Below are 21,860 nucleotides of genomic sequence, written 5' to 3' on the forward strand. Positions count from 1 at the left end.
ATGTTAGTACTTGTTTTTCCCTCAGTTTCAAGCCGAAAAGTTGAATTTAGTTCTAGTGAAGTAACACGTGCCACCGTGCTGTGTCTCCGCTTCCTTCTCTTAGATGTGGACGAGTGCGAGGCCGTGCCGGGTCTGTGTTCAGGAGGCAACTGCATCAACACTGTGGGATCCTATGAATGTAAATGCCCCGCTGGACACCGACAGAGCGAAACCAGCCACAAATGTGAAGGTGAGTCGGAAATTAGACTCATAAAGTCTCACCAAGAAAGAAACAAAATGATAGGATGATATAATGAAGATAATGAGAAATAAACTCAACCCTTAAGACACACGTCACAAAATGATCATCAGCCAGAAATGACATCCAAAGAAAACAGTGTAAATAACATTAGCATGTTGATTCTGCAAGGTTAGCTAAGAAAACAACATGCTAATGTGAAACAATTACAGACAAATTGCTGATTTAAGGACCCGCTTTGCTCAGATTCTGGGAGATGTTATCTAACTGCCATTGGGTTCGGTTGTGTAAACGCAGACTGTTCACGTTCTGATCGCTGTGGGATCAGTTGACAAATCTCTACAGGCATTTAAAAAGTGATGACTTGCAGAGAATTGCCGTGCACAGATACAGCGCTCGGCGGAGTGGATTAACATTACAACGTGGTGATTGGATGGAATTTAAATGACACCCAGGATGGAGCGCTCGTTATCCAGGCAGGGGATGTGTCTGTTGGACGGGTTCCGAGCCTTCTGAGGCGATTACGGCAGGAGCCGTGAGAGCCAGACGACACCCATTCAGCTCGAAAATACCCAGGACGCGGCCGCCGTCCCAACGTATCCAATCACTACTATTCCGACACAGCAGAAACGCTGAGAGCCCCTTATTTTCTCTGCAAACAGCGTCTCCACCTTAAGATTCTCAAGAGGCAATTACCGTGACGCGCGCGGTGATTTACGTCTGAGCGAGCGAAGGAGGGAACAGGAACGCTGACTTCACTAATTCACCAGGGCCCCGGTTTCAGTTGTGGGTTTGGGGCAGCGCCACGCTGGTTCAGGACTTACTGTAAGGGAGAATGACGGCTTCCAGAGATGCTGAACACGGCCCAGATGTGGGTGTGGATGCAGTCTCATCTTGGGACAAGGTCGGAACATCAGGAGAACGTCTTGGATCCCTTCACTCCTCTGTTGAGCTTATTGAATAATGTCATACAGACTTTTTCATTATTTTACTTTTACTATTATTATTTTCACTTAAGTGAAAGTATGATATCTTTCTCAGGAGCCTATTTCGTGTGAATTCCCAACTTGTTCAGCAGCTGCTGTTCACAAACAGCGATTTCTTCGATTCCATGATTTAGTGTGTTCTTTCGGGAGGTGGCAGAGGTCAGCGTTTTTCGAAGGTTGGGAAAACAAAAGAACGCTTGTGACGTGCATCTCCAGCCGCGGATCTGCAGGAAAGTCTGTTTAGTGCAATCGCACAAACAATCACCTCAGCTCCTCTGGGGAGAGCGTTTATTGAAATGCCTTTCGCGATAATGCACAAACAGCCTCTTTCACGCCGAGGGTTTGGAGCAGTTAAGATAAGCAGTCAAGATGTCATGGGAGCGTGCTTTTCTTTTTTTGGGGGGGTGGGGGGGGGGGGGGGGGGGGGCATCACAGGGCATCTGGTTTTATGGCTGCCTCATAGCGCAGGCCCAACAGTCCGACAGCCTCCTCCTCCTCTTTCAAACTTCTCCCTCCATTTTCCTTCCATAAATACAGTCCTTTGGCTCAAAACCAGCTGTCAGTGTGAACAGCATTTCTGAGACTTTCTAATTACACACACACACACACACACACACACACACACACACACACACACACACACACACACACACACACACACACACACACACACACACACACACACACACACACCATCACTTACTTTGAGTAAAAACTGGAAATGTTCAATTATAAGAATGCCAAACAAAGGTCTTTCTTGTGGCTTGGTGGGTGATATAGATATAAAGACATTTGTGGAGGTCACACACTTCCTTCGGTCCCGCAGCCCGTGTCTGCGTGCGGCCACGACTGCTGCTGGCACAGATCTTTGGGCTGGGACTTTTACAGCCTCACTTCTGGCCCCGCTGTCAGACAGGAGTCAGCGGGAGTCTCCCGCCCCACCACCAAACACACCCCACTCCCACAAAGTAAAACACTAACACACCCTTCACTTTTCTATGTAAGCGCACATATTACAGGTCTGCGTGTGCAGCAGTGCTGTAAACGGGCCCCGCGCCGGTGCAGCAATTACGTATGCGCGTATAAGTGTGACACGTCGTAAAACCCCCCAAAACCCTCTGGAACTTCACTTCTGGGTCCCCCTCATCGAGGGACAGCGAGGCCCCTGCTCACAAAATCATACGCTCAGTGGCGTCATACACTCCATCGCGGCGAGGTGGGCTCTGCCAAGCTCCAGGCCCAGGTTCTCCCACAATCTGGCTCCTGAACCAGAATCCAGAAAGCGGATTTTACCCTCCAACACGGGCATTGTGTTTCCTAGTGAGGACAAACATGATTATTCTGTTGTACATTTGGTTCTTTTAGTATTGGATATGTGGCCACGAGGCGCTCGACAGACGCGAGCGAGCGTTTAACAATTCGACTGTGTGCCTTTAGACGTCGACGAGTGCGGCACCATTTCCGGCGTGTGTGACGGTGGGGAATGCACCAACACCGCTGGGAGCTACGTGTGCACCTGTCCACGCGGCTACATCTCCAGCACCGACGGCTCCAGATGTGTGGGTGAGTGGATCCCATTTGTCTTGATGAGTCAGGCTGGCCTGCAGACTCGTGGTCCCCGGTTGTAGATGAACACACTCTGTGTCTCTCAAGGTCATTAATCAGGGCTAATGTTTGAGCTCAACTGACTCATTCACACACAATGACACATGCTGTATTTAGTTAATGGCTCACTGACAGGTCCCAGGAATCATTGTGAGGCATTCATGTATTCCTGCAATCCTCGCTCCGCATGGCAAGCTCAGAATCACAACCAGGTGGTAATATATTATTTCAAGATTTTTCCCCACACCTGACTCACGGCCTTTCAGTTTCAGCCCTTGTCCAATAAAAGCTCCTGTAGCAAAGAAAACCACAGGATTGCTGTAATTCCCCCATAGTCCTGTTTTTTATTGTATGTCCTGTTCCCCTCTATTTGTGTTGTTTTCTAGTCTTAATTCATCTTCTCATCATCTGTAGGAAATTATAAGCTTTTCAGGGGGTTTGTGGAAAAAATGTAAGAAGAACAAGGCCAATGAAGCGAGAATTGATCCAGAAAGGTTCAGCTGCAAATAGAAAAAATGAGAGGACAGCTGATGAGTCACTTGGTGAATGGAGTGGCAGGAACAAGATGTGACTTGTTTGCCCACATCAGCAGGTGGAGCGGGGGGCAAAAATACTCGGGATCCCATCAAAACAAAGTACCACAGTAGCTGGGTAGTTGCCTGCGCTGGTCTGTTCCACAGTGCGGATCAGACCGCTGCCCAAAACTTCACCTTTCTCCATCTGTCTGTTTTAATGCACATCTGTATTCTTTTCTGTATTTTTTTCCACCATAGTCCTCGTTCTTCTTTTTCCCTGAAGTGATATATCACTCCTCTCTATACAGTATGTCTCACTTTCTCACTCTGTTTTTCATCTGTATGAAACGTGAATTAGTCCCTCCACTAACAGCTCAGTGATTTACATTACAAAGATCTGGGAGTTTTTGTCTTCTACTTTCTTCCCGGGCTGTTTAACTGTTCGTTTTCACCTTTATCTACAAAATTGAAGCATTCTTGCATCACATTCTCCTTATCATTTCCATTTGGCTCTTTTTTCCCCTCCCAGCGTCTGACATCTGGATCCTGCACCTCACTTCCTTTAGTTGTGTTTTTCAGTTGCTCTAACGGAGAGGAGGGAGAAAAAAAGAGAGACATAAAACAGGTGCCAGACACATTACCCTATATCCTTCCCGTGTCCCTGTCCTACTTCTAAATGGATAAAATGAGGCTACAGAGGTAGAGATAAGTGGACCCAAACAAATGTTGACCCGAATGGGACAGATCCAAACGCTTTCTAACTGATGCTGAGTGTAACTGTATGGTGGTGAAGTAGGCCACGGAGAGCTCTTGGGGGGCTTGTAATTAGGGCCTAGTGCTCTGTCACATGGTGAAAGCTTGAAAAAACAATAAAGAGCCCCTTCCAGTCAGTCAGTCTGTAAAAGCACCTCACCCAATGAAAGCCTCCGCTTGTGCAGTGCAGCAACGCGAGCGAGTAACGCACGGTCTGGATCCAATTTAAGTCATCATCATCCTCATCAGCAGCGCCCCCCCCCCTTCCTCCACCGTGCCTCCAGCTCGGTCATTCCTATGGAATGTTTGCCTGTGTGCAGTGTGTGCCCATTTATACTCATGTTCTGTATTGTGTATATTTATCCATGGTGTGTGTTTGTGTGTGTACAGTATGTGCAAAATGCATATCTGAATCAAAATGTACTTTTGCGTGTGTGTGTGTGTGTGGGTGTGGGTGTGTGTGTGTGTGCTACTCCCTGCGCTCCCAGCCCCTCATGTTCTAATTGGCAAGAATTGCTCCACATGGAGCTGATTAATTCCAGACTGCTGGCTCATTAGTGAGTTAATCGACTTGTGCTCCTCCCTCAACCCCACTGCCCCCATCGTAACACATGTACACAGCCGCCCCCCCCCCCCCCCCCCCCCCCCCCTTCTGTAGATGCATATTAAATTCCCTTTCACATATGTTGCTCACTGTCTAACTCGGTACACATGCATTCTCGCTCTTTTACTTTCCTGTTACACTTTCCCTAAATACCCGGAAGCCCCATTTTCTCCCTGTGCACGCTCTTTGAACCCGAGCACCCTGTCATGCCCCATTGACCCTGACCTGGCTAACTGTATCAAATAAGAGCCCTTTTTGGAGGCCCTTCAGAAGCCTGCACTCAGTGGAGACCTCAGGGAACCTCTCCTGCTGCTAGCCCATAAAGACGCTTCCTCCTCAGCCACCGTAGAAAGGGCAGAACCGCCTTCTAACTTACAACGCTGCTGTTTTTCACCTGTAGCCTATCCCTACATTACAGTATGTGGGGATAGGCTACACACAACGCCGGCCGCGTGCGGCATTGAAGCTGAAATCTGCCTCCTTTCTCTGCAGACCAGCGTGTGGGCTCCTGCTTCTCTGCGCTGGCTAATGGCCGCTGTTCTGGTCAGCTGAGTGTTCAGTTCACCAAGATGCAGTGCTGCTGTGAAACAGGACGCTGCTGGGCGCTGGGGCAGCTCCCCGAGATGTGTCCTGTGAGGGGTTCTGGTTAGTACGCAGACATAGAGACGCTGTCAGGAGTTGGTTTGTCGCGCTTGTAGGACTGACCCATGTGACCTCTCTCTCTCGCTCTCTCGCTCTCTCTCAGATGAATTCAGGCGTCTGTGTATTGTGGGTGTTCCCCAGGCACATGGTTTCCCTAACGGTTACCCCAATGGACATGGCAACGGGTTCAACTACGGTCCTAAGTTCCCCCCTAATGGTAACGGTAACGGTAACGGAGGCTACGGTGGAAACGGTGGAAACGGTGGAGGGAACTTTGGTGGGAACACAGGGGGCTTTGGCGGCAACGGAGGAAGCCTTATGACCCATCAAATAGGTTGAGTCTTAAAAAAAACACTTTAATTACACTCAGACTGGAAATGAAGCAATGTTGATGTAGATGTATTCTGTGTTGTGTTTTCATTGGCCTCTTTGTACGCGCGTCCTCAGGGACTGTGACTGTGAACGACACCATTGACGTGTGCAAACACTTCACCAACCTGTGTCTGAACGGACGCTGCATCCCCACCCCCCTGAGCTACCGCTGCGAATGCAACATGGGCTACAGGCAGGATGTGCGCGGACTGTGCATCGGTAGGAAGCTCGCTTTGTGTCTACTCTTAGTCGTGGACTAGAGGCACATAGGCCGGTGGTAATAGTGAGCATTGCACTGCCATCTTCTGCTGAGTTAAGGAACTCTACTCCAGCATATGATGAGGCCTAAAAGAACAATCTGACAGCGACTTTTTTTGTTTTTATCCACTCTTGTTTTATTTTTCTCTCTCCAGATGTGGATGAGTGTGTGAGTAATCCGTGTATCAACGGAGACTGTGTCAACACACCTGGATCATACAACTGCAAGTGCCACGAGGGCTACCAGGGAACACCTACCAAACAGGCCTGCATCGGTATGTCTGACCTGCTGCGATGATGTCTGATGCAGAGGATTGAGAGAATGAATCCCTGCCTCTGCCCGCTCTCTCTAGATATCGATGAATGCATTGTGAATGGAGTGATGTGTCGCAACGGCCGCTGTGTCAACACGGAGGGAAGCTTCCAGTGTATATGCAACGCGGGGTTCGAGCTCACACCTGATGGAAAGAACTGCATTGGTGAGGAGCCAGCACAGAGCCTCTCTGTGACCCTTGACCTCTTGACGTGACTCCGGTTTCCGTTGCCCATCAGATCACGACGAATGCGCCACCACCAACATGTGTCTGAACGGCATGTGCATCAACGAGGACGGCAGCTTCAAGTGCATCTGCAAGCCTGGCTTCGCGCTAGCGCCTAACGGACGCTACTGCACTGGTAGGTGCGACCCCCTGGGTCAAACACAAACACGGAGCTCAAGGCTTCGGCTCAGTCAAAGAGCCACTCCGAGGTTCCGTGATCAGCCCGTTTATGCACAGTTATGGAAGCTGAGATTTAAATGCGGCCATAACAGAGGTAGCACAGGGGAGTACACCACATGACGTAGCCGTCTGAGCCCACTGAGTCCAAGAGAAAATGAGCCACTGATGACATGACTCGTTAATATGCAATCATTACAATCAGTCATATGAATGAACACATGGGAGAAATTTAACAGATTGTCAGGCTGTAATGTTTATTTAGTAATTTATCGTTGCTAACTAAATGCATATTTTCCCTCTTATCTTTTAATGTGAGATTAAAGATCACAGTTCTCAATATACTTCTGGGAAAATATTAATAAATAATCTGAGCTAAAATAATGACTAGCATAGCACAAGGTGACTGGAATGTATGATAATAACAATGTCTCCCTCCTCCGTTTCCTTTGCTTGTTGACTTTCTAAAGTAGTTTCTGGACAAATCGTATTCATGATGTCAGCTGTTCCGCCTTTTGTCATAAACACTGACGTGTGACGCTGTGATTCCTTTGCATCAGATATTAACGAGTGCCAGACATCCGGAATCTGCATGAACGGCCGCTGCATCAACTCCGAGGGCTCGTTCCGCTGCGAGTGCCCGACGGGCCTGGCCATCGACATGGACGGGAGGGTGTGCGTGGACACGCACATGAGGACCACCTGCTACGGCGCCATAAAGATGGGCACCTGCTCGCGTCCGTTTCCCGGAGCCGTGACCAGGTCTGAGTGCTGCTGTTTCAATCCCGAACACGGTTTCGGGGAACCCTGCCAACCGTGCCCGTCCAGAAACTCAGGTGGGTTTGGAATGTTTGTCCCTTTGATGAGAGATTAAAAAGATCCTGTTCATGAAACTGGATTTTTGTGTGTGTGTGTTGTTCAGCTGAGTTTCAGGCCGTGTGCAGCAGCGGCATTGGGATCACAACTGATGGCAGAGGTAAGTGCATTCAGAGAATAGATGCTACCACAGTATTAAGGAGACTCATTAGTGTTTAACTGCATCTGCTGGGTGCTGGCTTTTCCCTCAGACATTAATGAGTGTGCACTGGACCCAGACATTTGCCAGAACGGCATTTGTGAGAACCTGAGGGGAAGCTATCGCTGCAGCTGTAACCTTGGCTACGAGTCCGACACCAGTGGCAAAAACTGTGTTGGTGAGTAGCTTATCCAGCAGCGTGCTGTTTATTCACAGTTCAGTGCGGGTGGTTTGGATCTTCATTACTCGACCTCTCCAACACGTGGCAACCGATTTCCTCCTTTCAGACATCAACGAGTGTGCGGTGAACCTTCTGCTCTGTGACAACGGCCTCTGCAGAAACACTCCGGGCTCCTACACCTGCTCTTGTCCCAAAGGCTTTGTCTTCAAGCCCGAGTCAGAGACGTGCGAAGGTGAGGACTCACACAAACCTTTATTACGATCCACACAAATGCGTCTTTCGGTGCCTGACCTGAAGTGTGTGTTTGCGCGTCTTAGATATCGATGAGTGCAAGTCCAACCCGTGCATCAATGGGCAGTGTCGCAACGTGATCGGCTCCTTCAACTGTGAATGCAGCCACGGCAGCAAGCTGGACTCCACCAACACCATCTGCGTGGGTGAGGCATCCGAGGCGTTTGATTTAGGCTGCAGGGTTGGTGAAGCAGTTTGTGAGATGACGGTTCCCCACTGACACTTTATGAAAAATAACTGGTGCAAGTGCCTTTTTAATAGGTTCACAGTTTCAAAGAAACGCTGGAGTAGTTAATGTGTCTAGAAGTCATTACGGTCCAAAGAACACACGGATGATTAACTAACTACTAGCGTGCACAGCTTCAGCTCACAAAGCAAGCGCTTCCCTTCATAGAGCTTTGATATGTGGTACAGTGTGTGCCGAGGTTAATTATTTCGCTCCAGCAGACGTTTGTTACTTTTGGGAAATCATTGTGAGAAAGCTGCCTGTTAATACAGATGTGATTGTAAGTGGAAGGCAGAATGAGTCACTGAATGAATGTGCTCGTTGATGGGGCATGAGCTTCTTCCAAGTTCCACTGGGTTGATTGTTTTCTGTGTCACGGTCCATCTCAGTGTGGTTAGAGGGGAAGAGTAAATGGAGGCTTCGTGTTCGAGCGGCCTTGTGGTTTTGGATGAGCGCTGCCACTGCCGCAAAAACTTACACTGCTTCAATTCCCTACTGTATAAAAAGATAATAATGTATCGATGCGGTGGCTGGACACAGATCATCTGAGCAGCCGCAGACAAACCAATGGCTGTCAAGGTCATTTAACGTGAGCTTTGTTCACATTCTTGTTACTTGGGCTACGCAGACAGCATGAAGAGCACGTGCTGGCTGACGATGCAGGACAACCGCTGCGAGGTCAACATCAACGGGGCCACGCTGAAGTCCGAGTGCTGCTCCACGCTGGGGGTGGCCTGGGGCAGCCCCTGCGACCGCTGCGAGATCGGTCAGTTCACACACACCGGCGCTGACCCAAAACAGCAGCACGTTCTCATCACAACTCTCTGTTTCCCACGTCTCCACAGACACGGCCTGCTCGCGGGGCTTCGCTCGGATGAAGGGCCTCGTCTGCGAAGGTGAGAGCCTGTGAATGCTCGCTGTGACGAGCACGCGTCCTCTGCGCCCTGTTTGTGTTTCGCCCTGTGTCCACGCTTCTCAGAATGTCCCTCTCCCCCTAGACATTAATGAGTGTGAGGTCTTCCCCGGAGTGTGTTCCAACGGCCTGTGCGTGAACACTCAGGGCTCGTTCCGCTGCGAGTGCCCGAACGGGCTCACCCTCGACAGCACCGGGCGCACCTGTGTCGGTAGGAGCACTGGGCTTCAGCCCGTTTCCTGTTGCTAGATGAGCACGAGACCAAACCTCTGAGTCCTTTCCTCTAGACATGCGCAGCGAGCAGTGCTACATGAAGTGGCACGAGGATGAGTGTGGGGCGCCGCTGCCGGGGAGGTACCGCGTGGACATGTGCTGCTGCTCAGTGGGCGCCGCCTGGGGGATAGACTGCGAGGAGTGTCCCAAAGCGGGCACGCCCGAGTACAAGACCATCTGCCCAAGAGGCCCCGGCATCGCCAACCGAGGAGACATCCTGACCGGCAGGCCCTTCTACAAAGGTACCGCCCGGACCTGGTCCATTTGAAGTTGGTTGTTTGTTTTCAGAACATGCAATCGCAACACATCGCACTGTGACGATGATGAGTCCTGTTCCACGTGGGTATTGACGAGCTTTCCTCTCTCAGACGTCAACGAGTGTAAGGTCTTCCCGGGTCTGTGCACGTACGGAACCTGCCGAAACACCATCGGCAGTTTCAAGTGTCGCTGCAACAACGGCTTCGCTCTCACGGCTGAAGAGAGGAACTGCACAGGTACGAGAGAGTGACGCCGCTGCGTGGCTACCGTCGGCGGCCATTTAATGGACCTCATTCCTCCTGTGCTTCAGACATCGACGAGTGCCGGATCTCCCCCGACCTGTGTGGCCAGGGCGCCTGCGTCAACACGCCGGGCAGCTTTGAGTGCGAATGCTTCGAGGGCTACGAGAGCGGCTTCATGATGATGAAGAACTGCATGGGTAAGTCGGAGACAAACTCGCAGTCAGACTCTAATTCACGTTTACAACATGAATCCAGGACCTGATGCTTCCATTCACTCACACAGACATTGACGAGTGTGAGAGGAACCCGCTGCTATGTCACGGAGGAACCTGCCTCAACACCGAGGGCAGCTATGAGTGTGAATGTCCCACGGGATACACCCTCAGCCCAGATGGTTCTGTCTGTGAAGGTGGGTCACATGTAGATTAAAACACGACCAAACCTACTTTAGTAGCTTTGTGACTATTATTTGTGACATAAACCCACGTTTATGTGTTCAGATCTGAACGAGTGCCAGCTCAGTGACAACCTGTGCAGGAACGGCCAGTGTGTCAACATGCCTGGAACCTACCAGTGCTCCTGCAACACGGGCTACCAGGCCACGCCCGACCGGCAGGGCTGCGTTGGTGGGCACCTCGAAGCCTCTCCCTGGAAGCTCACGCTTTTACGCTGACTCACCACACTCAGGCTGTTTCCGTCTGCCTTCGCAGATATCGACGAGTGCACCATCATGAACGGGGGCTGCGAGACGCACTGTACCAACTCGGAGGGCAGCTACGAGTGCAGCTGCAGCGAGGGCTACGCGCTCATGCCCGACCTCAGGACCTGTTCAGGTGAAGAAGCAGCGAGCGCACCTTCAGGACACTCTGGATGTCACTCCAGTGTAAATGCTTTACTTAGTTTTCTCTGCTGCTTCCGTTAGATATTGATGAGTGTGAGGACACTCCAGACATCTGTGATGGAGGCCAGTGCACCAACATTCCTGGGGAATATCGCTGTCTGTGCTACGATGGCTTCATGGCCTCCATAGACATGAGGACCTGTATAGGTGGGAGAACACGCCACGTGTCTTTAAATCTATTTGTGTGTTGTCTTTTAATCGTCTATTTTCTTCTTGTTTGTTTCTTTGGGGGGGGGGGATTCCCTGTCAGTCTCACTTTTCAGTCTAATCTATTATCGCCTGTCACTTCCCAGATGTGAACGAGTGTGATTTGAATCAGAACATCTGTCTCCACGGCGACTGCGAGAACACCAAAGGCTCCTTCATCTGCCACTGTCAGTTGGGCTACTTTGTCAAGAAGGGATCCACTGGCTGCACAGGTACACCGGCACAAATACCCGGGCACGAGCCATCACCGTGTGTTCATACCTATCATTTTTAACTGAGAGAACCCCACTGTTTCTTCAGATATCGATGAGTGTGAGATTGGAGCTCATAACTGCGACATGCACTCCGCCTGCATCAACGTTCCCGGGAGCTTCAAATGCCGCTGTCGGGACGGCTGGGTGGGTGACGGCATCAAGTGTGTGGGTGAGTGTATGAGTAGAACGCCTCGGCTGTATTCTGGAGTCCAAGTCGTTAGGAATTCTGTGACTGCGTTGACTCTCTGTGTGTAGATCATGACGAATGCTCCGCGGAGGACCACAACTGTAACCCCAACGCCGACTGTGTCAACACACCGGGGTCCTACAGGTGCACGTGCAAAGAGGGCTTCAACGGGGACGGCTTCTCGTGCTCTGGTGAGGCTGCCGGGCCCGTCGGACCTTTTAGCGCCGCGGCTCCGGGCACGAAGCTGAGCCTGTTGGTCTGTTGGTCTGTGTGTTGCAGACATGGACGAGTGCGCCGACAACGTGAACCTGTGCGAGAACGGCCAGTGTCTGAACGCCCCCGGCGGCTACCGCTGCGAGTGTGAGATGGGCTTCACCCCAACGGACGACAGCAAGGCCTGCCAAGGTGCGCACACACACACACACACACACACACACACACACACACACACACACACACACACACACACACACACACACACACACACACACACACACACCATCCCAATTGTTCAGTCTAACTCGCGCCCTCTTTGCCACAGACATCGACGAGTGTAACTTCCAGAACATCTGTGTGTTCGGAACCTGCCAGAACCTCCCAGGGATGTTCCGCTGCGTGTGCGACGATGGCTACGAGCTGGACCGCAGCGGGGGAAACTGCACCGGTGCGTGTCCGTCACAGGTACCTGTCCGTCTCAAGCCCCGTGGGGCGTTGCTGAGTGTTGTGCCTGTGCTGCAGACATCAACGAGTGCGCCGACCCCGTGACCTGCATCAACGGCCTGTGCGTGAACACTCCAGGCAGCTACCTGTGCAACTGCCCCGCCGACTTCGAGCTCAATCCCACTGGAGTCGGGTGTGTGGGTGAGTCGCTGTGGAAACGCTCAGTTTTTCACCCGCCTTTGCAGATTTAGGGGTAAACGTGTGCGTTTCTCAGACACCCGCGTTGGCAACTGTTTCCTGGACATCCTGAACCGCGGCGACGGGGGAATCTCCTGCAGCGCAGAGATCGGCGTGGGCGTGACCCGAGCCTCCTGCTGCTGCTCCCTGGGAGGAGCCTGGGGGAACCCTTGTGAACTGTGCCCTGCGCCCAACTCCAGTAGGCTCTACGTCACTTCACATCTGCTTGTTGTGTTGTGAAATAAAAAAAAAACACATTCATTTGCTGCATGTCTTTTTTCTCTATAGCCGAATACAAGACTCTTTGTCCAGGAGGGGAGGGGTTCAGACCTAATCCCATCACTGTTATCCTGGAAGGTGAACAGTCCAGCTTTCTATTGTCATTAAATTAAAGGCGATAAGTGCTGCTATGATCTAATAATGAATAATGTGAATCGTCTTGTAGACATTGATGAGTGCCAGGAGCTGCCAGGTCTCTGCCAGGGGGGGAGCTGCATCAACACCTTTGGCAGCTTCCAGTGTGATTGTCCACCAGGCTACTATCTCAACGAGGAGACTCGCATCTGTGAGGGTAAGAAGCGAAGCACCACTTACTCTGACTTACGCATAACTCCTGATTATTCCTGACTGTTTTTTTTATTACGTGTCGTTTCTGTCACGCGCAGACATTGATGAGTGCTCGTCTCACATCGGCATCTGTGGACCCGGCACCTGCTACAACACTCTGGGCAACTACACCTGCGTGTGTCCACCCGAATACATGCAGGTCAACGGAGGAAACAACTGCATGGGTGAGTGGTGGTGGTAGTGGAGGGGGGGTTCTCGCTCTGGAAGCCAGTTTTTCCCGCAGACTGACTCTCACGCGTCCTCAACACAGACATGAGGAAGAGCGTGTGTTATCGGAACTTCAATAACACGTGTGAGAACGAGCTGTCCTTCAACATGACCAAGAAGATGTGCTGCTGTGCCTATAATGTGGGGAAGGCCTGGAATAAGCCATGCGAGGCCTGCCCCACCCCCGCTACCTGTGAGTGCCAGTCAAGAGACTCAGACTCTGTTCAGGCCCCGCTGTCAAACTGCTGCCACTGAGCCCTTTGTGTCTGTTACAGCTGACTACCAGTTACTGTGTGGTAACCAGGCTCCTGGCTTCATCATTGACATCCACACGGGCAAGCCGATAGGTGAGGTCAAGAGAACGCACAACTGCGTTACACACGTGTGATGCGCTGCAACGTGCAGTAATGGAATATTTTTAATGCTTCCCATCAGACATTGACGAGTGCAGGGAGATCCCAGGCATCTGTGCCAATGGAGTGTGTATCAACCAGATTGGGAGCTTCCGTTGTGAATGTCCCATGGGCTTCAGCTACAACAACATACTGCTCATCTGCGAAGGTAAAAACCAGATCTGGGAATTCACTCCATTTTAAGGACATTGATGTTCCAGACTAAATGAGGCCAGAGTTTGCTTTAATCCAACCGAACAGGCTGGATTAGTGTATAGTTGCTGCTGGAACAAATAAGAAACCCACACACAGACACTCACACATAAATACAGTAGCACTCCCTCACGGGGCAGGAGGCACTTTACAAGTCTTCCAGTCAGCTGAGTTAATGCCGCCTTTTCCCACATGACTTATGCCCTTGTACAGTGGCTCTGAACGAGAGCAGCTGCCAGGACCCTCCATTATCCAGAACCTGCCAGCCAGAGCAGCGCGCTGTGCCCTGTCCTGCTGTCCACAGGCTTCGTGCTCTGACCAGACATTTACAAAGCCTCTGGCTGATTTCTCTTTCCGTTCCTCCGTCGTAGACATCGACGAGTGTAACAGCGGGGACAACCTGTGTCAGCGTAATGCCAACTGCATCAACATACCGGGCAGCTACCGCTGCGAGTGCTCGCCCGGCTTCAAACTGTCTCCCAGCGGGGCTTGTTTGGGTGAGTCCAGTCAGTCCGACGGGCCTTACTGGGGCGGACCGATTCCGTGTTGGAAATGGGAGGGAAACTCTGTTTTCTTCTTCGCAGACCGTAACGAGTGCCAGGAGATTCCGAACGTCTGCAGCCACGGAGAGTGCATAGACACGCAGGGAAGTTATCGCTGCCTCTGCTACAACGGCTTCAAGGCCACGTCCGACCAGACCATGTGCATGGGTGAGACACTGGACTCCACCAGCACACGTTAACGTCGGTACAGCTCTGTCCTTGGGGCCTAAAGTTTCCTCTGTTTCGTTCAGACATCGACGAGTGTGACAGGCAGCCGTGCGGCAACGGTACCTGTAAAAACACCGTTGGATCCTACAACTGCCTCTGCCACCCTGGCTTTGAGCTCACGCACAACAACGACTGCATGGGTACGAACGGCCCACTGCCAGACATTAACATTAAGTCTAGATGCCTGTTCACTTTTAAACATATATTCACTTGCATGCAGACATAGAACCGGCACCTAAACCCTCGTATTCCTTCCAATCACGCAGACATTGACGAGTGCAGCGTCTTCCAGGGCCAAGTGTGCAGGAATGGACAGTGTATCAATGAACTTGGCTCATTCCTGTGTCTCTGCCATGAGGGATATGAGAGTATGCCGGATGGGAAGAACTGTGTTGGTAAGTCAGCGATTAAATGAACAGTACGGCAATATATGCACTGTTTTCACCCACACACTGTCTTGTTTCCACAGACATCAATGAGTGTCTGAGCCTGCCCGGCACTTGCTCTCCGGGAACTTGTCAGAACATGGACGGGTCCTTCAGATGCATTTGTCCTCTTGGCTACGAGGTGAAAAATGACCAGTGTATAGGTGAGATACTAACACACACCCATTCAAGGATATATAACGTATATATATACACGTTGAACACACACCCTGAGTCTAATTTCTGATTTTCTCAGACATCAACGAGTGTGAGCTGGAATCCAACAAGTGTCAGTTCGGTACTTGCACCAACACCCCCGGCAGCTTCCAGTGCTCGTGCCCACCAGGCTTTGTTCTGTCTGAAAGCAAGCAGCACTGTTACGGTAGGAAGGTTCACTTGCTAACGTTAAGGGGTTTTAAATGTTATGTTAAACCCTTCACCAATGCTATTTATTGTTTCTTTTGGCAGATACCAGAGAGAGCTTCTGTTTCACTAAATTCGAAGCCGGCAAATGCTCCGTGCCCAAGGCCTTCAACACGACCAAGGCCAAGTGCTGCTGCAGCAAGATGCCTGGAGAGGGCTGGGGGCTTCCGTGTGAGCTGTGTCCGCGAGAGTCCGATAGTAAATACAGCTAGACTGTGACCGACACACACAAAATGCTCCCAGCGGTATTTGTAAAACAGTGACACTGACCCTTTCTGATGTAGTTCCAGATGCATTCAAGGCTCTGTGCCCCTACGGCCACGGGATCGTAATTGGACCAGACGATGGTCGTGAAGGTGAGTCTAATCCTACGATGTCATCTAAACTAGACACGAGGGGACTTTTTGTGCAGATGTAATGTTTTCATTTGCCTTGTCTAGATATGAATGAGTGTCTGGAAAACCCAGGCATCTGCCAGAACGGAATCTGCATCAACACCGATGGCTCCTTCCGCTGTGAATGTCCCTTTGGGTACAACCTGGATTACACTGGGGTCAACTGTGTTGGTGAGACGAATTTTAAGTGCCCAGTGGTCAATGTTTGTTTCATTTCTCATACTTTATTGCCATCGTGTATAATTTATTAGTTGTTTCACGAGAGATCAGTCGTTTAACAATTTATTTTAAAACGGCTGCAGAGGAGTTATTGACTGCAGGACTTCCTGTTGTTCATATCAGTGACCTCTGAGAGCTTTATTGCCATGTCTTCTCAAAATCAATAAAACTGCTGTGGTCTGATGTTATTTTAGCACCACAGTGCATTTTCTCTCTTGCATCGCAGCCCCATTTATTCCAGGCCCATGCTACTAATGACTGCTTTTAGAATCGAAGGTACAGTATAAATGTTTTATTATATTTAATTGCTCCCTCTGTTTTTCTCTGCCTTTTATTTCTCCAGATGCCGACGAGTGCTCCATAGGAAACCCATGTGGAAATGGAAACTGCACCAATGTGGTGGGAGGTTTTGAGTGCTCGTGCCAGGAGGGCTTCGAACCCGGTCCCATGATGACTTGTGAAGGTCAGACACAAAGCCTGTGATACAAAAGGCTGTTTTCCACATCATTTGAAGTTGAAATGAACCGTCCTTCCCTCATCCGGATTTCAGATATCAACGAGTGCTCCCAGAATCCTTTGCTTTGTGCTTTCCGTTGTGTCAACACCTTTGGCTCCTATGAGTGTATGTGTCCCGCTGGGTATGTGCTGCGAGACGACCAGCGCATGTGCAGAGGTGGGTGAAACCCTTCCTGTGTCGGCTCAAACTGGACTCATGAATGATGGTTTCACCTGTTGGCCATTTCCTCCCATCTCATGACAGATCAGGACGAGTGCACAGAGGGTCTGGATGACTGTGACTCCAAGGGTATGACCTGTAAGAACCTGATTGGCACCTTCATGTGCATCTGCCCTCCTGGCATGCAGCGCCGTCCAGATGGAGAAGGATGCATGGGTGCGTAGCAGCGGATGTGGCACACGTAGAGCGTGACTAGACGCTGTTTTCACTCCCATGTTCCCTGCACTGTGTACTGGCAGACCTGAACGAGTGCCGGGCCAAACCTGGAATCTGTAAGAATGGCCGATGCGTCAACACCGAGGGAAGCTACCGCTGCGAGTGCAACGACGGCTTTGAGCCGAGCTCCACTGGAACTGAATGCATCGGTGAGATCACGGCTGCTCCTGCGGAAAGATTGATAATAAATACCTATGCCTTTTCGTCCATTTTTAACTCCAAACAATCTCCTTATTTCCATGCAGACAACCGAAAAGGCTTCTGCTACACGGAGGTCCTGCAGACAATGTGCCAGCAGCTGTCCACCAACAGGAACAGCGTGACCAAGTCTGAGTGCTGCTGCAACGCCGGGCGCGGGTGGGGAACCCAGTGCGAGCTGTGCCCCCTGCCCGGCACGCTGCAGTACAAGAGGATGTGTCCACTGGGACCCGGCTACACCACCGACGGCAGAGGTCAGGTCACAAAGCGGCTCAGTGAGCCTGGGAGCAGTTTTTGCCTCAGCTCCCTTCCCTCCGTCACACCATCCTGTTCTTGCAGACATCAACGAGTGCCAGGTGATGCCCGAGCTGTGCAAGAACGGCCAGTGCGTCAACACCATCGGGTCGTTCCGCTGCCACTGTAACGTGGGCTTCAAAACCGACTTCACCGCAACCGCCTGCGTTGGTACGGACGATCTCGTTGTTGTTTGAACAGCAGGTGCATAATGATCCTAGCATCCATCTGCAAAACAATTGGGTCCATGTTCTTAATGTTTCAGATATGGACGAGTGCGCTCTGTCTCCGAAGCCGTGCAACTTCCTGTGTAAAAACACGGAGGGCAGCTACCTGTGCTCCTGCCCCAGAGGATACACCCTGCAGCCCGATGGAAAGACTTGCAAAGGTGGATGGACCTGCTTCCATGCGTGTCTGTTTTATGTGTTTTCATGTACAATAACAGTTCCCTCCTTCCCTCCAAGATCTGGACGAGTGCTCAACCAAGCAGCACAACTGCCAGTTCCTCTGCGTTAACACCATCGGAGGCTTCACCTGCAAGTGCCCCGGCGGCTTCACGCAGCACCAGACCGCCTGCATCGGTGAGGACGCCACCGTCCGCGCCTCGTTTTCTCACGTCCTCCGGCAAATGCTCAGCTCTCAGCTTGCTTCCCTTGGCAGATAATAACGAGTGCACGGGTCAGAGCAGTCCGTGCGGTTCCCGGGCCTCCTGCGTCAACACGCCCGGCAGCTTCAACTGCGAATGCTCTAAAGGTTTCTCTCTGGACACCACGGGCATCGAGTGTGAAGGTGAGTCGACCCAGTGACGATCATTCAAACACACAGCAGGGAACAGCAAACCCATGCCGCATTTCACACACCCCACATTTGCTGCTCACCTTAACTACTTTTACTACCTACCTGATTTTGTGCTTTTGATGGAACCTGTCCTCAGATGTGGATGAGTGCAGCAACAACCACCGCTGTCAGCACGGCTGTCAGAACATGCTGGGAGGCTACCGCTGTGGCTGCCCTCAGGGCTACGTGCAGCACTACCAGTGGAACCAGTGCGTGGGTGAGTGGCTCACTGGGAGCAGGGCGGACTGACCCGCGTCGGGCGCCTCCATCGTCATCACGCCGTTTGCGCTCTGTCCTCCAGATGAAAACGAGTGTCAGGGCAGCACGGTGTGCGGCTCCGCCTCCTGCTACAACACGCTCGGCAGCTTCAAGTGCGTGTGTCCCTCTGGCTTCGACTTCGAGCAGGGCGCCGGCGGCTGCCAGGACGTCAACGAGTGCTCCTCAGGCACCAACCCCTGTATCTACGGCTGCTCCAATACGGATGGAGGCTACCTGTGTGGCTGTCCTGGAGGGTTCTTCAGAGCTGGACAGGGGTGAGGGGACATTTACACATAGCATGGGGTATTTCTGTCCCTATAATCACCACACTGATCTTTCTGTGTGCGCCCAGTCACTGTATAACAGGCTCAGGTTTCCCAAGCCAGTTAGGAGAGGGTGAGGACGACGACAGCCTTTCCCCGGAGGCCTGTTATGAGTGTAAGATCAACGGAGGAGGAAAGAAAGGCCGACGCAAGCGCGACGCCGATGAAAATGACCTGAACCAGGTACATGAGTGGACAAAGCCTTGTTGTCAGGACACTGCTGTGATTTGCAGGAGAACACAAAGTCACGCTGTCCTTGTCGTCACTATAGGAGCCGGCAGTGAGCATGGCCAGTGTGGACACCCAGGACTCCATCGCCATGAACTTCTCCCTGGCCTCGCTGTTCAACAAAGAGCCTCTGCTGGAGCTCCTGCCCGCTCTGCAGCCCCTGGAGCATCACGTGCGCTACGTCATCACCCACGGCAACGCCCAGGAACACTTCCGCCTGCTGGAGCGCCGCGACGGGAAGAGCGTGCTCCGGCTAGGCAAGAGGCCGCCCCCGGCCGGGACCTACCGGCTGCAGATCGCCAGCCTGCCGCTGTTCGGGCCCCGGAGACTACACCAGCTGGAGCATCAGCATGACAGTGACTACCTACAAGGGGAAATTGGAGACGCCCTGCGCATCAAGCTCCACATCCACCTGCACTGAGCTCAGAGAGTGCCCCCGATCCTGCCCGGGACTGATTTCCAAAGCCTTTGAGTTTTAACCTTCCCTTTTATCTAATAACCCCCCCTCCCCCTGCCACCAGCAGCGGGTCATCAAGGGGCTACGAAAGACTGAGTCAATCAGCCCAACTCTGCCACCATTTTGTTACAGTTTATGTTATTAAATGTTCATGTTTTGTGTTTTGTTTTGTTTTTTTATTTTTTTTATACCTTATCAACACTCCGTCTTCTATCTGACCCAGCACTCGTTCTCTGACAGATCCAGTGAAGGAGACGCCAGAGAGGAGTCTCGTGCTTGGACCGCGTCACCACATAAACACAAAGTAGCAAACAGATTCTCTTGTGGCCTGAACTACCTTTGTCCAACGTGTCGCCGCCTTCATGTAGTGTTAAAGGAAGTGATCTGGATACAGGTTACTGGTCATCATGGTCCAAGGACTCCGTCGCCTCTCTGTCACCGTCCCAAAACTCCCAACGCTGGTGAATAGGATTAGTCACATCTGCCCCTGTCCGTGTTGTGGTGCGTCATGTAATGTATTGGTGCTGTTTGAAACATGTTATCACAAAAGGACAACATGCAACATTTACACAGCATTTCAGGTTCTTTAGTACATATCGGTCCGTTTCGTAGCTGGATGCCAACCAATCATCAGAAGCCATGTTCCACTCTGATGTGACTGACTTCTGTCAAGCAGGGATTAGCGTGTTTGCTGCGTGTGCGTGCTGTCATGCTTGGTTACCTCAGTACTCCTCAGCGAGCGTGGGCGCCATGCCGTGATGCTGACCGTAGAACAATAGAGGGTGCTAGCGCACCTCAGCATCCGCCACGAGCAGGGAACTCACCAGTGACTAACTCAGAGGCTAAAGGAAGATAGATCAGGTCACATTTCGATTTATCCTTGCACTGATTCTGGACCTGAGAGTCTTTGTCCGCTGTCGGCTGTCAGAGGCTTATAGTTTCTCTTGACTGAGCAGTCCTGCTTCAAACACAACATAAAGGTCTCAGGAGAACGGCCCTGCAGCCAACAGTTGGTTTTGGGAGGCTAAACTTGACAATAAGCTGACTTTATCTGACTTCTTTGACTTTTTGGTGATGTCTCTACCTCGACGTTTGAGGTCTGAGCCTCATTTCCAGCACGGAGAGCTGCACAGCTAACTATGGGAACACATAGTGGCACATGGCATGGTAAGACAGCGCTTGGCCAGAAAGAGCACACACCGGTGACAGGGGACCTCACGGTCAGTCAGGTCACCGTTCATTTCTCATGATTTTTTCTCTTAACGGGAAAAAGGTGCTAGAAGAAACCACCTCTTACGCTGTACGGAGACGGTGCAGTCTTGAATCCGAATCGCGAAGTCGCTAGGTTTACTGTCGCGTTCGTCTGTCTTCTGTATTGTCTCAGAGCTGAAAATACGATATTATCAAACTTGCTTTGTGAAAGATAAGTTGCATATGTAGATGTTTTTTATGTCAGGTTGCCAAATGAAAACAGTAAACCTAAGACTGAAGGCCTTTAGTGCTGTCGCCTTTGTTTTGTTGAGAAGATAATTAACATTCCCAATGTCCATTATCTCGTCCACACTGTCTGAATCAGTGAAAACTTGACCACCTGCACCCGGGACACATGGTGCTAAAGCATGTTTTTCTTTAACACTCGAGGTTGCTGCACTGTTCCACAGGCTAAGCAATGTTTATATCTCATACTGTAACCATTTTTTTCTAACACGGGAACCTTTGTATACTTTGTATCTTTATTGTCAGCTTGTGATTGTTTTCCCAAAGGCATTGTGTGCTAACTGTAGCTCAGCTTCAGTGTCGCCATCACGTGTTTGCATCCAAATATCATCGACTTCACCGAGAAAAGGAAACTAAACGCATAGAAGTTTTAATGCTATTCATACCACAGACTGACTGAAAGCTGACATGACAATCATCCAATCACAGCACGTCTGCAACGTGGACGACCGTGCAGCCATCACAGAACACGTCTCCGTATCCTGAATGATCAGCGCCGAACCAAAGAGTTCTAGCATCAGTCTGTAAAGGTTGAGTGCTTCACACATTCATCCGGTGGCACAAAATGACAATAAAATATTGTGGGTTATATTTTTAAGTGTTGTCACCTG

General features: G+C 51.0%; 1 protein-coding gene across 1 annotated transcript in view; it reads left to right on the top strand.

The window, feature by feature from the left end:
- Positions 1-21,847, top strand: part of fbn2b (fibrillin 2b) — a 41,069-nt gene extending 19,222 nt beyond the window's left edge. Inside the window, exons 8-65 of the mRNA XM_029148775.3 lie at positions 104-229; positions 2,662-2,787; positions 5,194-5,346; positions 5,447-5,677; positions 5,791-5,934; positions 6,129-6,248; positions 6,327-6,452; positions 6,526-6,648; positions 7,250-7,525; positions 7,612-7,665; positions 7,757-7,882; positions 7,992-8,117; positions 8,203-8,322; positions 9,031-9,168; positions 9,248-9,298; positions 9,401-9,526; positions 9,603-9,830; positions 9,957-10,082; positions 10,157-10,285; positions 10,372-10,497; positions 10,589-10,714; positions 10,799-10,921; positions 11,011-11,136; positions 11,283-11,408; positions 11,497-11,619; positions 11,706-11,828; positions 11,917-12,042; positions 12,179-12,301; positions 12,376-12,498; positions 12,572-12,733; positions 12,823-12,891; positions 12,980-13,105; positions 13,200-13,325; positions 13,412-13,561; positions 13,644-13,715; positions 13,804-13,929; positions 14,345-14,470; positions 14,558-14,683; positions 14,767-14,883; positions 15,010-15,138; positions 15,213-15,332; positions 15,425-15,550; positions 15,637-15,789; positions 15,876-15,947; positions 16,032-16,157; positions 16,549-16,668; positions 16,756-16,878; positions 16,966-17,097; positions 17,181-17,306; positions 17,403-17,609; positions 17,695-17,820; positions 17,915-18,037; positions 18,114-18,230; positions 18,310-18,438; positions 18,584-18,703; positions 18,788-19,019; positions 19,097-19,250; positions 19,339-21,847. Coding sequence (XP_029004608.1) covers positions 104-229; positions 2,662-2,787; positions 5,194-5,346; positions 5,447-5,677; positions 5,791-5,934; positions 6,129-6,248; positions 6,327-6,452; positions 6,526-6,648; positions 7,250-7,525; positions 7,612-7,665; positions 7,757-7,882; positions 7,992-8,117; positions 8,203-8,322; positions 9,031-9,168; positions 9,248-9,298; positions 9,401-9,526; positions 9,603-9,830; positions 9,957-10,082; positions 10,157-10,285; positions 10,372-10,497; positions 10,589-10,714; positions 10,799-10,921; positions 11,011-11,136; positions 11,283-11,408; positions 11,497-11,619; positions 11,706-11,828; positions 11,917-12,042; positions 12,179-12,301; positions 12,376-12,498; positions 12,572-12,733; positions 12,823-12,891; positions 12,980-13,105; positions 13,200-13,325; positions 13,412-13,561; positions 13,644-13,715; positions 13,804-13,929; positions 14,345-14,470; positions 14,558-14,683; positions 14,767-14,883; positions 15,010-15,138; positions 15,213-15,332; positions 15,425-15,550; positions 15,637-15,789; positions 15,876-15,947; positions 16,032-16,157; positions 16,549-16,668; positions 16,756-16,878; positions 16,966-17,097; positions 17,181-17,306; positions 17,403-17,609; positions 17,695-17,820; positions 17,915-18,037; positions 18,114-18,230; positions 18,310-18,438; positions 18,584-18,703; positions 18,788-19,019; positions 19,097-19,250; positions 19,339-19,716 — 7,907 coding nt within the window. The 3' untranslated portion in view covers positions 19,717-21,847. The remainder of the gene's footprint in view (positions 1-103; positions 230-2,661; positions 2,788-5,193; positions 5,347-5,446; positions 5,678-5,790; positions 5,935-6,128; positions 6,249-6,326; positions 6,453-6,525; positions 6,649-7,249; positions 7,526-7,611; positions 7,666-7,756; positions 7,883-7,991; positions 8,118-8,202; positions 8,323-9,030; positions 9,169-9,247; positions 9,299-9,400; positions 9,527-9,602; positions 9,831-9,956; positions 10,083-10,156; positions 10,286-10,371; positions 10,498-10,588; positions 10,715-10,798; positions 10,922-11,010; positions 11,137-11,282; positions 11,409-11,496; positions 11,620-11,705; positions 11,829-11,916; positions 12,043-12,178; positions 12,302-12,375; positions 12,499-12,571; positions 12,734-12,822; positions 12,892-12,979; positions 13,106-13,199; positions 13,326-13,411; positions 13,562-13,643; positions 13,716-13,803; positions 13,930-14,344; positions 14,471-14,557; positions 14,684-14,766; positions 14,884-15,009; positions 15,139-15,212; positions 15,333-15,424; positions 15,551-15,636; positions 15,790-15,875; positions 15,948-16,031; positions 16,158-16,548; positions 16,669-16,755; positions 16,879-16,965; positions 17,098-17,180; positions 17,307-17,402; positions 17,610-17,694; positions 17,821-17,914; positions 18,038-18,113; positions 18,231-18,309; positions 18,439-18,583; positions 18,704-18,787; positions 19,020-19,096; positions 19,251-19,338) is intronic.
- Positions 21,848-21,860: the final 13 nt, after the last annotated feature.

The sequence above is a fragment of the Betta splendens genome, chromosome 4, assembly GCF_900634795.4.
Source record: "Betta splendens chromosome 4, fBetSpl5.4, whole genome shotgun sequence".
NCBI classification, from domain to species: Eukaryota; Metazoa; Chordata; class Actinopteri; order Anabantiformes; family Osphronemidae; genus Betta; species Betta splendens.